Source organism: Eschrichtius robustus, chromosome 20, assembly GCF_028021215.1.
Source record: "Eschrichtius robustus isolate mEscRob2 chromosome 20, mEscRob2.pri, whole genome shotgun sequence".
In the NCBI taxonomy this organism is placed as follows: Eukaryota; Metazoa; Chordata; class Mammalia; order Artiodactyla; family Eschrichtiidae; genus Eschrichtius; species Eschrichtius robustus.
The window spans coordinates 20,328,226-20,345,668 of NC_090843.1; the positions used below are offsets into that span (position 1 = coordinate 20,328,226).

General features: G+C 60.8%; 1 protein-coding gene and 1 pseudogene across 2 annotated transcripts; both read right to left on the reverse strand.

Annotated features, from left to right (window-relative positions):
- Positions 1-2,426: 2,426 nt before the first annotated feature.
- Positions 2,427-7,505, reverse strand: KRT17 (keratin 17). Of its 2 annotated transcripts, XM_068529604.1 has the most exons (9): positions 7,283-7,505; positions 6,984-7,192; positions 5,840-5,922; positions 5,289-5,445; positions 4,519-4,680; positions 3,787-3,912; positions 3,463-3,683; positions 3,348-3,373; positions 2,427-2,521 (listed from the first exon to the last, which is right to left on the reverse strand). In XM_068529604.1, exons 1-9 carry the CDS (start codon positions 7,503-7,505, stop codon positions 2,427-2,429), a joined length of 1,302 nt encoding a protein of 433 aa, XP_068385705.1. The 2 variants fall into 2 exon arrangements, with proteins under 2 accessions (XP_068385705.1, XP_068385704.1); XM_068529603.1 differs by having other exon boundaries at positions 6,984-7,505.
- Positions 7,506-9,645: 2,140 nt separating this feature from the next.
- On the reverse strand, positions 9,646-16,638 carry LOC137754273 (keratin, type I cytoskeletal 42-like; annotated as a pseudogene).
- Positions 16,639-17,443: the final 805 nt, after the last annotated feature.

A 17,443-nucleotide genomic window follows, 5' to 3' on the forward strand; every position in this document is an offset into this window, starting at 1 on the left:
GGAGAGTCCCACAGCTGGGTCCCCCGGTCCAGCCGCAGGCAAGTGCCCCAGCAGCCTGGGTCAGCGTGGTGTGCCTGGACAAAGCCATACCATCCCCAAGGGGACCACAGGCCTCCACCCCCAGTCACTCCTCCCTGCGGCCCCCACTTGCCCAGGCCTGGGCTGAGTACTCCTGGAAAGGGCGGGGCTTTCCCTCTCTGGGCCCAGCACTCTGCCCTGTGGACCTCCAGCCCCGGCACCGCAGCCACTGCTCTCCTGGTGCAGCTCCCGGGACACCTGGCTGCTCCCCCATCGTGGCCTCCTGACCACCCACCCACTCACTTTGTGGGCAGGGGCTTCTTCCCCCGCAGAAGGGTGAAGTCCAGGGCTGCCTCCCCCAGCCCCACACTCTGACCCCTCCTCACTCACCCCATCAGTAAAAGTGGACCCCCCAGAGTCTGCGGGGAGAGAGGTCCCTGCCTAAGAGCCTGGGGTTGGGCAGGGGGTGGGGCTCTGGCCGCTTTCCCAGCATAGCTGCCTCCCTTCCCACGCCCTACTCCACCCCTGACATGCCAGGCTCCAAACAGGGGTTGAGTCACCGCTCCTCGGAGCCGAAGTGTCCCCATCCACATAATGCGGCACCTCTTCCCGGACCCTCCCCTCTTCCTGGGACTGTCATTCAGGTAAATGAGATCACCCCCAGACGGACCATCCTCAGCCCAGGGCTGGTTCTCCCGGTTGTGGCTGGATGTACGGCGGGGGCCTGGTGGGTACGGTGCCTCCCTCCCTCCAGCCGTCCATCCCTACCCTAATTGCTGCCCAGGCAGCTGAGAGAGGCCAGCCCCTGCAGGAGCGGAGCCCACGCTCCCAGCCTGCTTTGATTCTGGCATTTGCCTCTGCAGACACGGGCCCTGGACTCCAGCCTGCCGTCCCTGCCACGGAAAGGAACTCACTGTCTTCCCTGCCCCTGGGATCAGGGCCGGAAGGGCCGTTAGCTGCGGCTCATCTCACCCCTCCTTTACTGTGGCTTCTGAGATCCAGAGAGGGCCTGTGACCTGCCCAAAGTCCTCACACCCCGCTGCCCACGTCATAGACAGCGCTCATGCCACTGCCCCACCTCCTCCTCCCGGGCCTCCGCTGGTCCCACGCCTCCACCACGCCAGCCTCTTGGGGCTCTGGCTGCTCCTGCCCCGTCCCTGCCCCGGCCGCGCCCTCGGTCTCCAGGCACCGGGCGAGAGCAGGTGTTTGGAGGGGGCCTGTCAGTGAACCGGGGTGAGGGCATCCCTTCTCCCGTTAACCCCTTCCACCCACCCCCACTTCTTGAAGAAAACCAGGAAATCAGACCCGCCTGGCCCAGTGGTTTCCAGATTTACTCAAAGGAAGACTTCCGGGGCTCCTCTCCTGCTGGCTCAGCCCCCGCCCATGGAGTGACAGGGGCTGGGCTGGAGGGTGCTGGAGCGGCTGGGGCAGGACGGCCCCTCCCCCTTCCCCAGGAGGCAGCTTCCCACCTCCCCGACCTCCAAGCTGCTGGGACCAAGAGGGGACAAACTGCCAGGGAGGGCAGTGCCGCTCCGCAGGCACAACCTCCCCTGAACGCCCCATCCTGAGCTCACCATTTGAAGGCATATCCCTGGGAGAGGCCCCACCCTCTCTCCCACACCTGCCTTCTCAGCTCACATTCTTTGGGTTGAGGCGATGGGAGCATCCGGACCCACAAACCCCTTCTAAGGGTTTCCTGAGACTCACACAGGACCCTGGGCCCTAATCACCCAGCCTGCCTCCCCGCCTTCCGTCCTCCATCCCCCCGTTCAGGAGGATCCTGATTCCTGTCCTGGCCTGCCTCCCTGCCCCCTCCCCACCTTGTCCCCTCTTAGAGGAGGACACAGCCCAGAGGACCGTGAGGAGCAACCGGTCGGATGCCTTATCCCCGCGTCTCTGGCTCCTGAGATCTTGTCCATTTATGGATGAGGAAATGAGGCTCAGGGAGGGGAAGGCGCCGCCCAAGGTCACGGACCCAATTACAGGCCAAGAAGAGGACACCTAAGACCTCCCCCTGACACGCTGACCTCGCCCTGGGTCTGGCGCTGCCTGGACCACCCTCCCCAGGATCACCAGCCCTTGGGAGATAAAAAGCAGCCCCCACCCCTCGAGTTCTGCCCAGACCTAGTCTTCACCCTGTTCTAAGATGACCCCTGACCTCCAAGTCAACAAGAGTGGGTGTCCACGGACTCCTCCCCCTGCCCCCATTCGCCCCCCACACCAGTTCACCCCTTCCGCACTAGGGCCACGTCAGTGGCCACAAACAGGGAGCATTCCATGTCTCAGTCAACAAGCTTTATTGGTCAGGGAGGGGGGATGGGAAAGGGACTGAAGCCAGGGGCTGGGGCTTGGGGTGTCCGCGGAGCCAATGGGGGGCCCCAGAGGGGCCGGCGGGGGGAGCAGAGTTCTCAGTGGGTGGTCTGGTGGACCTGCTCGTGGGAGGAGATGACCCTGCCATCCTTGACTTCTTCCACAATGGTGCGCACCTGGCGGGTGGTCGAAGCTGCGGGAGACAGACACTCAGGGTGGGCGGGGGCCAAGAGGTCCTGGCTCAGCCCCCAGCCCCCTGAGCGGAGCCAGCTTTCTCCTCCCCCATGGCCACTTGGTGTCCACACCTCTGCTGGCCCCTCAACATCACATCCGTACAGGTGTCCCCCTGACCTTGCCACTCCCTCCCTCGCACCCTGTTCCTTGCTGGTACCCCTGGGTGAATCCTGCCTCCTGAAGAGATGGTTTGATTATGACCCACATGTCCTTCTGCAAGAGGAAGACTGCACAGACTGGACGCTACACGAAATGGGGTCTGTGTCCATTTCTCTGCAGTCTCAAGGGCATGGGTCATGCTCCCTTCAGAAGCGGATCTCCGAGACAAGACCCTGGTCCACGCCCTTAGACTAGATGCCCCAGGGCTGGGATTTTTTCTTCCCCATCAGACCAGGATCTGGAGGACAAGGACCAAGTCCCTTTCTGCCATCAGACAAGAGACTCCAGACACAAGACTGCTTTTGCTCATCTGTAGGGTCCCAAGAGCAAAGATCATGAGACCATGTCCCTACCTCCCCATCAGATGAGAGTCTCCAGAGCTGGGACCATGTCTCCCACCTCAGACTAGGATCTCCAAGGTAAGGGCCAGTTCCCTGCCCCTCCCCCATTGGACCAGATAGTGTCTCCCTCATTTGATTAGGACCCTGAGCCCTACCGGGTCCCTTCGCCCACCCCTGCTGAGGATCAGCCATCATTTCCTGGAGCTCCTGGACACCCTCCCCCAGCAGCGTACAGGTGGGTTGCCTGCCCTGTGCAGCCCCACCCTCACCTACCAAGATGCTTACATTCTTTGAGCTTCTGCTGAGTCAGCCTGCAGCAAAAAAGAGAGAGAGATTAGATGTGGGTCTCAGCCTCACCTCTGCCCCAGGCCCCCAGCCCTGGCCCTGGGCCCCCTCTCACTGGCTGTCCTCGCCCTCCAGCAGGCAGCGGTAGGTGGCGATCTCCTGCTCCAGCCGCGTCTTCACGTCCAGCAGGATCTTGTACTCCTGGTTCTGTTGTTCGGTCTCGCAGCGCAGCTGGGCCAGCTGCTCCTCCACGTTGCAGATCAGCCCCTGGATCTGGCCCAGCTGCAGGCAGTAGCGGTTCTCTGTCTCCGCCAGGCTGTTCTCCAGGGATGCTTTCTGCAGGAGAGCGGGAGGGGCAGGGGTCAGAAGGGTTCTCAGTGCCCCCTCCAGGGACCTGGGCGCCTCGCCCCCACCCCCGAGGCCTGGCAGCCGCCCCTACCATGCTGAGCTGGGACTGCAGCTCGATCTCCAGGGCCTGCATGGTGCGCCGGAGCTCTGAGACCTCGCACTTGCTGCTCTGCGCCAGCTCGCAGTTTGTGGTCACCTCGCGGTTCAGCTCTTCTGTCTGCAAACAGGACACAGGACAGGGCAGCGTGAGCCCAGCTTCCCTTCTCCAAGTCAGGTGACCCCCATGGCCTCCATATGCTCAGCCCAGGGCCCACTCTGTGCCCAGACAGGCACCTGGGCTCTCCCCACTCCCCCCAGCACCCCCTCACCATGGCCACCTTCCTGACCTCCCCTGGGCCTCTCAGGCCTCCTCCCAAACCTGACTGTGGGAGCAGTGCCTTCTCACCAGCTTCCCACTTCCCAAAACCCAGAAGCCTTTGAAAGGATGTTAAGTTTTATCTTTAATCCCTGCAAGTGTAAAGCACAAGAATAGGAAACTTGAGAACCCCTGGTGCTAGTTTCTGACTTCTTGAGCGACAGATGCAAGCTCCTGGGGTCTTGACCCTCTGGTTTTATTCCTGAGGGGCGCTCCCTACCCACCCACCAGATCCCAGCTTGAGCCAAGCTCCAGGCCTGTGGATGCAACAGGCGACCCTGACCCCTGGTGTCCGTGTGGCTCACCGGGGATAAGGCACCCAAGATGCCAGGCGCTGGGCTTACTGTGGGGACTCAAGCCTTGCACCCCATCCCCTGGGGGAGGCCTCTGGCCTGCGGCAGCCCCCACCTTTCTGAGGAACCAGTCCTCGGCGTCCTTGCGGTTCTTCTCCGCCATCTTCTCGTACTGCTCGCGCATCTCATTCAGGATGCGGCTCAGGTCCACGCCAGGGGCGGCGTCCATCTCCACATTGATGTCACCACCCACCTGGCCTCGCAGGGAGTTCATCTCCTGTGGAGGAGGGGATGGTGGGTGGGGGCATGCATCCTGACCTCTCACTCCCAACCCTTCCCACGCAAGTTCTCCAGACCCCTCCCAAGGACACCTCCTTTGTTCTGCCTGCCCTCTACCCTCCGACCCTCTGAATGATTTTTATTCACCTGCTCTATGTGGGCTTTGCCTCCACCATCAGGCTAGAGGTTCCCTGAGGACAGATTCTGTGTTTCCCCCATTAGACTGAGGGCTTTCTGAAGATAAAATCTAATTCTTAGGCCTGAGCCCCCAAAACATCCCATCTAATTTCCAAACTTCTACCTAGGGGCCAGATTCGAGGGTTTGAGCTGGGACAAGGGGGCAACCTCCTCGATTCTCTCCTGTCCTGGTAAGGGAAGCCAGGAGGGGCAGAAGAGGCCTCTGCGGGCCCCTGGGAGGCTCCCCAGATGCAGGGAAGCGAGGTAGTACGTGGAGGAGGCTGTCCTGCGTGGGGACCAGGGCTCTGCAGACAGGGCAGCGCTGCAAGGCGAACAGCCTGGACACCTGTGCCCTTGCCACGGTCTCAACCTGGCATGGCCCCAGAGCCCTGCCACCCACTCAGCATCCTCTTTGACCTACTGCCTCACCTCCTCATGATTATTCTGCAGGTAGGCCAGCTCCTCCTTGTAGTTCTCGATCTGCATCTCCAGGTCGGCTCTGGCCAGGGTCAGCTCGTCCAGCACCCTGCGCAGGCCATTGATGTCGGCCTCCACGCTCGTGCACAGGGCGTGCTCCGTCTCGAACCTGCGAAGGGAACCAGAGACTTCCGTCAAGATGCTTGGACTGGCAGGTGCAGGTTCTGGCCAGGACCCTGCCTCTCAACAATGAGGGGGTGCAGTAGAAGCCCATCGCAGCCCTGGGGGCCTGGGACCACGCAGGGCAAGGCCCCACCCCCACCCGGCTTCCTGGCTCCTCTCCTCTCTGCCTCCCGCCTCCCCTCCCGCTCTTCCATCACCTGACTAAGCCCAGCAACCTTCAGCATCTGCTGCGTTTGCTGCATCCTGGGCTAAGAGGTGCAGGACTCTTAGCAGGGACTCCCCCACCCCCAGCTCCTGGACCTTGCCACCAGCAACTGAGGAGTCCTGGGGTAGGGAGGGGTGCCCCCAGTTCCTCCCCAGCCCCCCTGGCCAGGGCTCACTTGGTCCAGAAGTCATCAGCAGCCAGACGGGCATTGTCGATCTGCAGCAGGATGCTGGCATTGTCTGTGGTGGCCTTGAGGATCTGGGAAGATGGGAGAGTAATCAGGTCACTGGGTGGGAGTAGCTCAGCAGAGACCAGGGTTCTGAGATGGATCTCTCTGTCTGGGGGCCAGGATGTGGCTGCCTCCTCCAGGAAGGCTCCCTTCCCACCCAGCCATTCCCCTTTACTGCATTACAGTTGGTAAGAGAGGCGGGGCCAGCCCGAGTCTGATGGCTGAAACCTTGCCCCGCACCCTCATGCCAGGCTCTGCCTTAAACCAGAGTGGACAGCCATCTGGGAGTGCCAGTCTGGGAATGCAGGAGAACAAGAAAAGAATGGGAGGATGCCCCAGGGCAGAAGTTGTTCACGAATCCTGGAAAGAGGACGGATGTGGGAAACCTCATTTTACGGTTGGGGATATAGTATCCCTGAGAGGCTCCCCCAGAAAGGAAGACTAAAGGAACCCTCACCAAAGAGTAGTTCCAAATCAGAAGTCATGACCCCTGCTAAGCCCTGATCCCGGGCTCCAGCAGGCAGCCCAGGCCCCGCCCCAGGTTTGCTGAGCCCCAGTCTTGAGGGCGCAGCAGGAGAGATGGGGAAGCCAGAAAAATCCCCAAATAAGGCACACAAGAGGCCTCCTGAGGCCCCGCCCCCTCTCTCTCGCCTCCTCCTCCTAGCAGGTGCCAGCAGGAGCTCACTCAGACCCCTGACCTCACTGTAGCCCTAAATCCCCCTCTTGTTCCGAGGGAAGAGGTGCCTGAGTATCCGGCGACCCCAGGGGCCCAGCCCTCCACATGGCATCCATTCACCTTATCCTACAATCACACAAGGTGGCAAAAAGCTCCGTGATGGGAAACTGAGGCTCAAAGGAGCTCCACAAGGCCTGCTTGTCCCTAGTCCAGGCTGCTGCCCCAAAAACAGAGACCATAGGCCACGAGGTGGCCCCAGGATGGGCTCCCAGAGGCCAAGCCGGATCCAAGCTGTCCTTAGTTCCCCAAGACCCTGTGGCAGCCCCCAGGCTGGACTCCAGGCCTTGGTCAAGGTCAGGAGGTAGGGGAGGAAAAGCTGTGCCCCGCCAGGTCCCCTCCCACCACAGCCCCTACCTGGTTCCTCAGGTCCTCGATGGTCTTGAAGTAGTGGCTGTAGTCGGGAGCCGGCCCTGGGATCTGCTTCTGGTACCAGTTGTGTATCTTCACCTCCAGCTCCGTGTTGGCCTCCTCCAAGGCATGCACCTTGTCCAGGTAGGAGGCCAGGCGGTCGTTGAGGTTCTGCATGGTGGCCTTCTCACTGCCCACCAGGAGCCCATCACCACCTCCCAAGCCACTGCCATAGCCACCAGTGCCAAAGCTGCCGCTGCCGTAGCCGCCGCTGCCGTAGCCGCCGCTGCCGTAGCCGCCGCTGCCGTAGCCGCCACTGCCATAGCCGCCGCCAGAGCCGAAGCTGTAGCAGCTGGAGTAGCTGCATTCCCCAAGGGCATTGCCCAGGCTGCCGGCAGACCCCAGCCTGCAGGAGCCGGCACCCAGGCTGCCAGACTGCTGGTGGGAGGTGAGGGTCAAGCCGCCCCCCAGGCCAGAGGAGCCCTTGATGGAGTTGGAGGAGAAGAACTGGCGGTTGGTGGTGGTCATGGTGGCGGCAGCGGGTGGCAGGCAGACACGGAGAGAAAGGGCTCGAGAGGAGAGAGACCCAAGGTGTGTGTTGCTGCCAGGGCTCGCCCGCCTCCTTTATAAGCCCCGACAAATGGGCGTAACGATCACAACAGGCTCGCTCCTCTGTTTCCATTCCCCTGGGCTTTCATCACCGCTGGCTGCTCGCCAGCTCCCAGGTGGCTGTGGGTCCCCTTCCCTCCCACCGTCGGGGCTTTGCATCATTCTTCCGAACCCCCGTGCTGGGCGTCTGCTTGTGTGTATGTGTGTGTTCCTGGTCTCAGGCCTGTCACCTGTGATTCAGGCAGGCCCTTCAGCTACACTTTCCCATGACCTAGTACGGACAAGAGGAATAGCAGGACGTCACCGTCACTGAGCCCTGCCAGGCAGCTGCCCCCAGCCACACACCACGCCACACACGACCCTGGCCCTGGGCGAGGTGCAGGGGAGACAGCGAGGACCGGTACCGCATCCTGCCTTGGAAACTAGACCCAAACCCACCAGCCTCACCACACACAGTAGCTCGGTCAGGTCTCAGATTACCACCCCATTTACAGATAAGGAAACTGGGGCTTGTAGAGGGAAAGTGTCCCACCGCCCCACCTAACTCAGAACGGGGCTGGCAGGGCTTCATCCTTCATCCTTCATCGCACCCTGCCACAGCACCTATACGCCTCCCCAGGGGCCTGTGACACACTGGCCCCCTTCTGCAGAGCCCTGACACCAAGGAAGCACTGCAGGGGCCGTGGTTCCCTCTGTCCAGTTTTCTGACCCTGTCCATCCCTGGAACCCCCTGGAGACCCAGTGTCCTTTTCTGACCTTTCCCCATCTTTCTCTCACAAATGGGGAGTCCTGGGCTGGAGTGGGCAAAGGGGAGCTTAGCTGCAGGCTGGGGAAGTGGCAGGCTGAGAGGGGGCATCGTGGTAAAGGCAACAGGAAGAAGGGTGAGGGGCAGGCCCCTTCCACCCTCCTTACCCCTCCTATTCCCCAAGAGGCCTCAGGCAGGGGGCATATGCCTTTGGGTCCCAGCCAGCTGGAAATCTAAAGGACACTGCCCAAGAAGAGGGTCTTCCTGAGACGCCCCCCCCACCGGCCAGTCCCCTCCCCCCCTCCCCTCTCCTCCCCCTCCCCCCCCAGCTCCCCTCCCCTGCAGTCTCCCCCAGGGGCCCCACCCAATCCCCTGACCTGGCCCCTCAGGATGGGCCAGGTGCCCGCCCCACAGCCCCACCCTGCCCTGCCCACCACCCTCAGTTCCAGGGTCCCGGCAGGCCCAGTGGGCGGAACGTGTTCGTGTCTCAGACTGCCGATGGCTTCCACTTCCCAGACAGGCCCAGACAGCCCCTGCCACCAGCTGAGAGAGATTCCCCAAGAGCCCAGCAGCTGCCAAGCCACCAAAGCAAGGAGGACGCCTCCCCCCCCATTGCTCACACTCAGAGGGGCCACCCCACCCCACACACCAGCAAGCCCAAAAGAGCCGGTCTGGTTTCCTGGACTGGCCGTGCCACTGCCATCCCTCGCACGCTTCAGCGCCCAGGACCACTTCTCCAGAAAGCACCCTGCCCAGCCCCTCTCCCTCCGATCTTGACCTTGTACGGCCCCAGGCTGAGACAGGGAGCTGTCTATAACAGGTGTGGCTCCCCGGAAAGTCTGTGGGGCCCTCCCAGGGACCAGCCACAGGCAATAGGGACCCAGGGGCTGATTCTCAGGAACTTTCCCAACCTGATGGGCTGTCCCATCTCTCAGCCCTCAAGCCTCCCGTCTCCCTCCTTTGAGCCCCAGGCCCGAACGGGGTGGGCAGAACAGGTTGGCAGGGGACAAGCAGCCCCAAACCCTCAGCAAACTCTCCTTGTCCCCCCCCGTCCCTCAGCCCACACTGCCCAAGCCAATGACCAGACCAAACCACAGGAGGCATTGAACTTCAAGCAAAGCTTTAATTGCAGTCACTGGGGCAAACTCAGGAGGTCCCCTTGGTGAGGGGCTGTGGGAAGCAGATACAGAAAGGCAACCGCTCTTGGGCGGTGGCCCAGACGGGCACTCGGGGCGCAGCAGTAGCGTGCTGGGAGCTGCAGGCAATGGCTGCCCCTTGACCCTGGAGGCTGGGCTGTCGCAGGTAGACGGGGCCTCAGTGGGGGGAGCGATGGACCTGCTCGCGGGAGGGGACCACCTTGCCGTCCTGGACTTCCTCCATGATGGTACGCACCTGGCGGGTGGTCACCGCGGCTACGGGCGGAGGAGGAGGGAGGCACAGGGAACCTCAGGCTGGAGGCCCTCCCCAAGCCTCCCCCACAGAAGGGTCCTCAGCCTCTCCCCACCCGCCCTGGGCAGGACGGGGCAGGCTCTTACCCTCCCGGGTGGGCTGAGAGACCAGGGACGAGGAGTACTGTGTCGCCAGGCTGCAGGGAAAGGGGGACCTGTCAGCCCAGTGGTGCTGGTTGGGAGCCCAGCCCCCTGGGAGGAGGAGCAGCTGGGGAGGCCCCCGGCCGAGGGGAGAGAGGTCCCAGCAAATCGGACAGAAATCACAGCAGGGAATATACAGGAAAGAATGGCAATCACAGGGTCAAAGGGCACAGGCCCAGTGGGCAGGAGTAAGGAAAGGGGATACCCCAACAGAAGGCCCAGAGGCACTTTGCGGCCAACCAGGGATTTACAAGGAGAAGCTGAGCAAGTGGTTTCTCCAGATCCTGAAGGGCCCAACAAATAAACTTAATTAAAGCAGGAGAGGCTGTGGCTAGACTGTAGATAAACTTAGCCATCGTCATAGAGCAAAAAGCTGGAATGTGTGACTAAGCATGGAGACTCCAGGACATCCTCGGCCCCTTTACACTAGCTCCCCATCACCCATCCAACTCCAAACCAGATCGCCACCCATCCCAGACAATGGGATCACCAACCATGCAATCACTGGAACCAGAAAGCCAGGATCATCATTAACCACTTCACGTGCTAACTCAAACGTTCATCGAGTCCCGCCTGCAAGCCACGCTCGCCCCTGCATGCAGGCATCCAATCCTGCTGTTTTTAGCTATAACACGTCCTGCTGGTGCACCACCTCCCCTTCCCTGCCCTTCGCCCGCCTTATGGCAGGTCTTCTCTGGCCTGACGCCCTTGCTCCAGCCTCCTGACTGGTCTCCCTGACCCCACCCTCGCCCCTCGGATGCATTTCTCCCTCTGCAGCCAGGGCGAACGTTCTAAGATGTCTTGATGATCACACTTCTCTCTGCGCAAAAGCCCCCGCGGCTCCCCACTGCCTACTCCATCGAGTGGGACCCCAGCCAGTGTTCTCAGCTTCACCTCCTGCCTCGGCTGGTGCTGGCCCTCCCTGGGTGAAGCCACCCAGCCCACCGAGCAGGTGCGGGGCGCCCTCCACTCACTGGGCAACACCTCGCCCTCCAGCAGCCGGCAGTAGGTGACGATCTCCTGCTCCAGCCGCGTCTTCACGTCCAGCAGCATCTTGTACTCCTGGCCCTGCAGCCCATGTCACAGCAGAGCTAGCACAGCTGCTGCTCAATGCTGCTGATGAGCCCCTGCAGCTGGGCCAGCTGGACCCCCTAGCGCGCCTCGGTCTCTGCCAGGCTGCCCTCCAGCGACGCTTTCTGTGGGTCAAGGTGGAGGTGGCTGGTGAGACCGAGCCCCCAGCAGGGGGCCCCACGTGTGTGGGTTTATGGGTGGGGTAGTAAGTGGGGCAGAGTGTGCAGTGGCAGGTGGGGCAGGCAGCCTCTGGTTCTCCGAGTGGGGGTCCAGGAGGCAGGGCCCACTTGGAGTGACGGGTACAGGACAGGGAGGGGACAGAGGCCCTACCGTGCTGAGCTGGGACTGCAGCTCGATCTCCAGGTTCTGCACGGTGCGGCACGGCTCCGTGATCTCCGTCCGGCTGCTCGGCAGGGCCTCGGTGTTGGTGGCCACCTCGCGGTTCAGCTCCTCCGTCTGGAAGGCAGGATGGGCCCTAGGGGCTTGCGGAGGCTTGCAGAGGTGGGGCAGGGGGCTGACCTCCCAGGCCTGCCCCTCCCCGGCCTCTGCAGGGCCCCAAGCCCACCTGCATACCCTGGAACTTGTAGAATTCACCTTGCTCCGTGGTCGTTTGTTTCCTCACTGGACTGCAGGTACTGCTCTAGGGCAGGCCGTGGGTTTTACTCTTTTTGTGCCTGTCACTGTCCGGGCACTGCAGCTACTCAGTGCACGCTTACTGGGGGCATGAGAGTCTGCATCCAGACACACACCTACCTACCAATGCCCGGGCTGGGAGAATCCCTAGTGGGATCAGGAGACCTGGATCTGCTCCCCAGGCCACAGTGAAGGGATGTGTGAGCGTAAGGCCTCTCTGAGCCTCACAATGTCCCCCTGAACGTGAGGGGTTGGTCCCCTGGTTTCCAAAGGTCCTTCCAGCTGGGAATCCACAGTCTGTGGATCTGTAAGTTTTCCAACATGTGCTCAGCACACAGCGCATGCACGCACACGTGTGCATACCTGCTCACGCGGGCCACCCACCTTGCTGAAGAACCAGTCCTCGGCGTCCTTGCGGTTCTTCTCCGTGATCTTCTCGTACTGGTCGCGCATCTCATTCAGGATGCGGCCCAGGTCCACACCGGGGGCAGCGTCCATCTCCACGTTGATCTCACCACCCACCTGGCCTCGCAGGGCGTTCATTTCCTGGGCAGAGAGGGGAGAAGGAGCTCACTCAGGGCCATCCTGGGAAGAGTCCCTGGGGCTGCCTTCTACGTCTTGGGGAGATGGGTGCAGAGGACAGACAGACACAGACAGGCCAACAGTTCCTCACCCTGAAGGTGGAGGTGGATGTCATCATGTCTCAAACATGCAGGGCTGTGGATATCAACAATCTCCCCCAACACACGCTCACGGGGTGGACTTTGCCCAGTCCCGGTGTGTGCTGGGCCGGGAGAGATGGCAACTCCCGGTCATGGTGGGGGATGAGCCAGGACAACCTCACTCCAGCCCTGACCACCCGCCTCACCCCCCCATCACCAACCACGCAGCACAGGCATGGGGAAAGCAGCCCCCTGTCGGTATCGGGGGAGTCAGACCTCATTAGGAAATGTGAATCTGCTGGGGGATGCAATCCCTATAACCAGCCTCAAAGCCAAGTAGAGACATTTTCTGGACTCCTGCTACTCGGGCATTAGGCTCCGTCAGCTCAGGCCAGCCCAGAAGTCGGATGGGAAGGAAGCCACAAGGTTCATTAGTCCCCCTGCAGGGTCTTGGATCCCTATCCTTGGGTTGAGCCTTGGGGTCCCTGGGAGGTGGGAGAAGTGGCAGAGTGGTGGAGTCAGAGCTGGGTGTGGATATGGCTCAGGCAGACCTGAGGGAAGACCCACCCCTGTACAGCCTTGGACAAATTCCTTAACCTCTCTGAGCCTCGGTTTCTTCACTGGTAAAGAGAAGAACTTTCTCCTTTCTCCCAGTGAGGCTGTCGGTATCAGCTGAGATAATTGCTGTGAAACACTCATAATGGGCTGGGCAGATTTTTGTGGTTGTTATGACTATCACTATTACAATTAACTATAATAATTAGCCTGCGTGTTCTTAGACTGATTCGCCCATTAGATAGTTAACTGCCACCACACAGGAGGCAGTGCCTCAAGGGACAGAGAAGTATCTCTGGGGGGAAAGGGCCCTCCAGGCCTCAACCAGGGCCCAATGAGAGTCTCCCAGGGTCAGAGCCAGGAACCCAGCAGAGATGGGAACTGGATGGAGAGCGTGGCCCTGGCCCAGAAAGATTTGGGGGCCCCGGCCTTGCTTGTTCTCAGGCAAGTTTCTCCTGCATTCCCGAGCTGCCCTCACCTCCTCATGGTTCTTCCGGAGGTAGGCCAGCTCCTCCTTGAGGTTCTCAATCTGCATCTCCAGGTCGGCTCTGCCCAGGGTCAGCTCGTCCAGCACCCTGTGCAGGCCGTTGATGTCGGCCTCCACGCTCACGCGCAGGTTCAGCTCCATCTCATACCTTGGCAGGGCAGCGGGGGAGGCAGGGAAGCCTGAACCATGGAGTGCCATTAGGACACCCTCGTACACACAGAGAGCCAGACCCCCACCAGCCCCCTGAGCTGTCCCCGAGGCCCAGGCTCACTTGGTGCGGAAGTCATCGGCTGCCAGGCGGGCATTATCGATCTGCAGCACCAAGATGGCACTGTCGATGGTGGCCGCCAGGATCTGGGGGACACAGTGGGCTTGGTGAGCAAGCGCCCTGGGCAGCCACAGGAAGACCTTGCAACACCCCTCCTGCAGCCCTTCGGAGAGTGGGCCAGAGTGAGGGAGATGAGGGTCCCTGTGGTCTCCTCCTCTGAGCGCCCTGCTGGGGGGCTCACAAGGGGTAGGGGCATGATACCCAGGCACAGGTAACCATGGTGCCAGGAAAGAGACCCATATGCACCCCTCTCCCACCATGAGGGTCACTGCCCAAGCTGCCTGGACCTCACTCCATCTTCCCCCAACTAAATTCACCTCTAGGGCTTCCCTGGTGGCTCAGTGGTTAAGAATCCGCCTGCCAATGCCAGGGACACGGGTTCGAGCCCTGGTCCAGGAAGATCCCACGTGCCGCAGAGCAACTAAGCCCGTGCGCCACAACTACTGAGCCTGCGCTCTAGAGCCTGCAAGCCACAACTACTGAGCCCACGTGCCACAATTACTGAAGCCCGTGCGCCTAGAGCCCGTGCTCCACAACAAGAGAAGCCAGCCACCACAATGAGAAGCCCGCGCACCGCAACAGAGTAGCCCCAGCTCGCCGCAACTAGAGAAAGCTGGCGCACAGCAACGAAGACCCAATGCAGCCAAAAAAATAAATAAATAAATAAATAATAAATAAAATAAAATAAAATAAATTCACCTCTAGGCTCAGTTGCCACCTCCTCCAGGAAGCCCTCTTCAACTCCCCGTCTGGGTCCTTCTTCCCCATCATACCTCCCCTCGGCCCATCTCTCTTAAATAGTACTTCTCCCAAGTGCAATTTTTTTCTGTGACTTTTTTGTGTGTCTTTTTCTCTCCTCCACTGGACTCTGAGCTCCAGAGGAACAAGGCCCTGTCTCATGTCTGTCTCCTTCAGTTTGGAATCCCCAGCACTGAGTACAGTGCCTGGTCGAGAGTCAGCCCCCAGGAAACATTAGTTTAATTAAACGATTAATTAAATAATTAATAATGTTATGGCTAGCCCCATGTCAAACCTAGGGCAAGGTTTTCTTTTCCCACAGTGTCATCTGGGAGGTTTAAATGACAACAGGGAAGGGAGAGGCTCTGGAAGGAGCAGAGGGTTGGTTATTATTACTGCTGCCGTCGTTATTGTTGGGAGAAATACCCAAGAGAGGCTCTAGTCAAAGGCCATGGGGCTGGGGGGAGGGGGAGGCCCCTCCACACTGCCCAGAACAAGCAGAGAGGAGGTCGCGGTGGAGGTGGCAGATGAGCTGAGTAGAATCTGGAATTTTTTAAGGCTGAGGGCTGAAGTATAAAGCTGTAAGAGGGGGCAGCCCCAGTAAACTCATCCTGGGCCTCAGAGCCCGCTCGTGGCCCTAAGTTCTGAAAAGGCACCCTGAGTCAGGCTCCGTTTCCAGACTGAACCTAAGAGCCAGTCTGACTGAACCCGCCCAGGGCCTCACTAGACCCATCGGCAACCTGCAGACTGGGCCCCCATCCACCTCCCTGCTTAGGAGGCTGATTGGGTCCAGCGAGGGGGCAGTGGTAAAAAACCGCCGAGGGGCAGTGACTCAGAGGCCTGGGGCGCAGTGCATCGGGGGCTGGCGGTGAGGAGCTGGCTGACCCCGAAGCTCAGGAACACTGACTCACCAGGGCTCCCCTGAGTTCCCTGCTGCCCAGGTCAAGCCCAGTATCTGATCTGGTACTCCCAGTAGCTCTGCTTCCAGTGGGCAATTGCAGGAGTTCCCTTCCGGGCCTGGGTCCCGGGCAGGAGCAGGCTAAGCCCCTCGCAGGGCAGCAGGCCTGGTTCTCCACCAGGAAACTGAGTGGGCTGACCCCGGGCCAGCCAGCCCCCAGCCCGGCTCTCCCCAAGCCCGGCTCTTGCACCTCTTTGACCTCTCTCCTGCCTCTGGAGGCTGCAGCCCTGTAGGTCCCTCCAGGGGCAAGGTTTGCACAGAAGACCCAGGTGCCGTGTTTACAGAATGCCAAGGTCATGTTCACAGAGATCATTGTGTGTGTGTGTGTGTGTGTGTGTGTGTGTGTGTGTTGTCTCTTCCATCAGACTAAGTTAGAGAAGTATCTCCTCCCCTTGGAAGCTTCCAGTCTGAGTGGGAAGACACAGCTCCTTTCCTCAGGGACCATCCCCCGCAATCTGCAAGCAGAGACAGCCTCTGCTCTTAGGGACCCCCAGAGTGACCATCATGGAAGGAGTGAGGAGGACCAACAATGAAAGCAGCTGTTAGAACATGTCAGACTCAGTGAAATCAGCCCAATGAACAGAGCATGGACTGAACCTCAAAGTGCGGAAGGGACCCCCAGATCCAAGGATAAAAGGCAAGTGCCGTCCATCCAGGAGGACTGCCTGGAGGAGGTGAGGCAGGCGGGGGGGGGGCAAACTCAAAGGGGAATGGGATAGTGAGAAGGAGACATTGAGCCTCATCTCCCAGCAGCCACACCAAACACGTTCCCACATCTATGCCTTTGTCCACACTGATCTCTATACCTGGAATGCCATCTGCTGCCCTCAATCAAGGTTCTGAAGCCTTCCCTGCCCACTCCTCTATCACCCACCCCAAATACCCTCCCCCAGAAAGGAGGAACTCCAAACAGCCTCCCAGCGTGGAATGTCCTCCAGGCCTGGGACCAGTGACTGGTACAGGGCTGGGTTCCAGAGCAAGGGAGAGAGTGAGTGAATGAATGAATGGGCGAGGGACGGAGACCTAGGCTGGAGGAGAAATGTTGGCAAAGGTCCAAAGTCCGGATGGTGTGAGTCAGAAGCAGGTACGAAGGACAGAGAGCAGGGAGCGCCCACCTTGCTCCACAGGTCCTCGATGGTCTTGACGTAGTGGCTGTAGTCGAGGGCGGGCCCGGGGCCCTGCTTCTTGTACCAGTCGTGGATCTTCACCTACAGGTCGGCATTAGCCTCCTCCAGGGCGCGCACCTTGTCCAGGTAGGAGGCCAGGCGGTCGTTGAGGCTCTGCATGGTCTCCTTCTCGCTGCCCCCCAGCAGGGCGTCTGCCACCCCAAAGCTGGAGCCAAAGCCCCCACCCAGGCTGCAGGAGCAGCCCCTGCCATAGCTGCCCCCCGTGCCCACAGAGAAGTGGGACGAGGACACAGACATGTTGCCAGAGCTGCTGGCTCCCAGGAGGCTGGGGGGCCGGCAGGCACCCCCAACACGGATGGAAGACATCGAGAGAAACCCCCGCCACTGGGCACACACAGGCCCTTGACGGAGCCGGAGGTGGAAAGCCGGTGGATGCTGGTGGTGGTGGCGGCCATGGTGTCCACAAGTCAGGCGCAGGGTCTGGTTTGCACAGAGACCCAGGTAGCCCTTTATAGCCCTTTATAGCCAGGCTAAAGGGCGGCTGGGCCCCTGGCTCTTGAAGTCAGACCCAAAACCCCAGCTGTGTAATTTGCTTCTGTACCAGCCGCCCAGGGCCCGGGGCTCAGGCTGGACACACCGAGCGCATCCCGAGCCTGGCCTGGGCATGATGGCTTCTTAGCAGCCCACTGTCTGTTAGAAACAAAGGTGGTATTGGAGCCGCAACCCCGGGGTAGGGTGATCCTCCATTCTCGGCCGCAATCAGGTGGTTGAGCTCATTCTTGGGGGGAGTCCGCAGAACCCAGCCCTGGGAGCCAGAAAGGGCCTGGAACAAGGCTCCACAGGCCCAGAGCCTGGGGCTGGTCTGGCCCCCCACCCAGCATTCTTGTGTCCCAGGGAGAGGGTGGAGAGATGCAGGGGACACCCTCCCCTACCCCGTACAATGTGGCCCTGAGGGAGCCCCCCA

Bases quoted from the DNA above. Each gene is read 5' to 3' on its own strand.
- KRT17 (XM_068529603.1), bottom strand. From the start codon at position 7,505: ATGACCACCACCAACCGCCAGTTCTTCTCCTCCAACTCCATCAAGGGC. The intron at 5,923-6,983 runs GTAGGGGCTGTG...CCATCTTCCCAG, and splicing joins TCGAGGACCTGAGGAACCAG to ATCCTCAAGGCCACCACAGA. The intron at 4,681-5,288 runs GTGAGGCAGTAG...CCTCCTCCACAG, and splicing joins TGCAGAATAATCATGAGGAG to GAGATGAACTCCCTGCGAGG.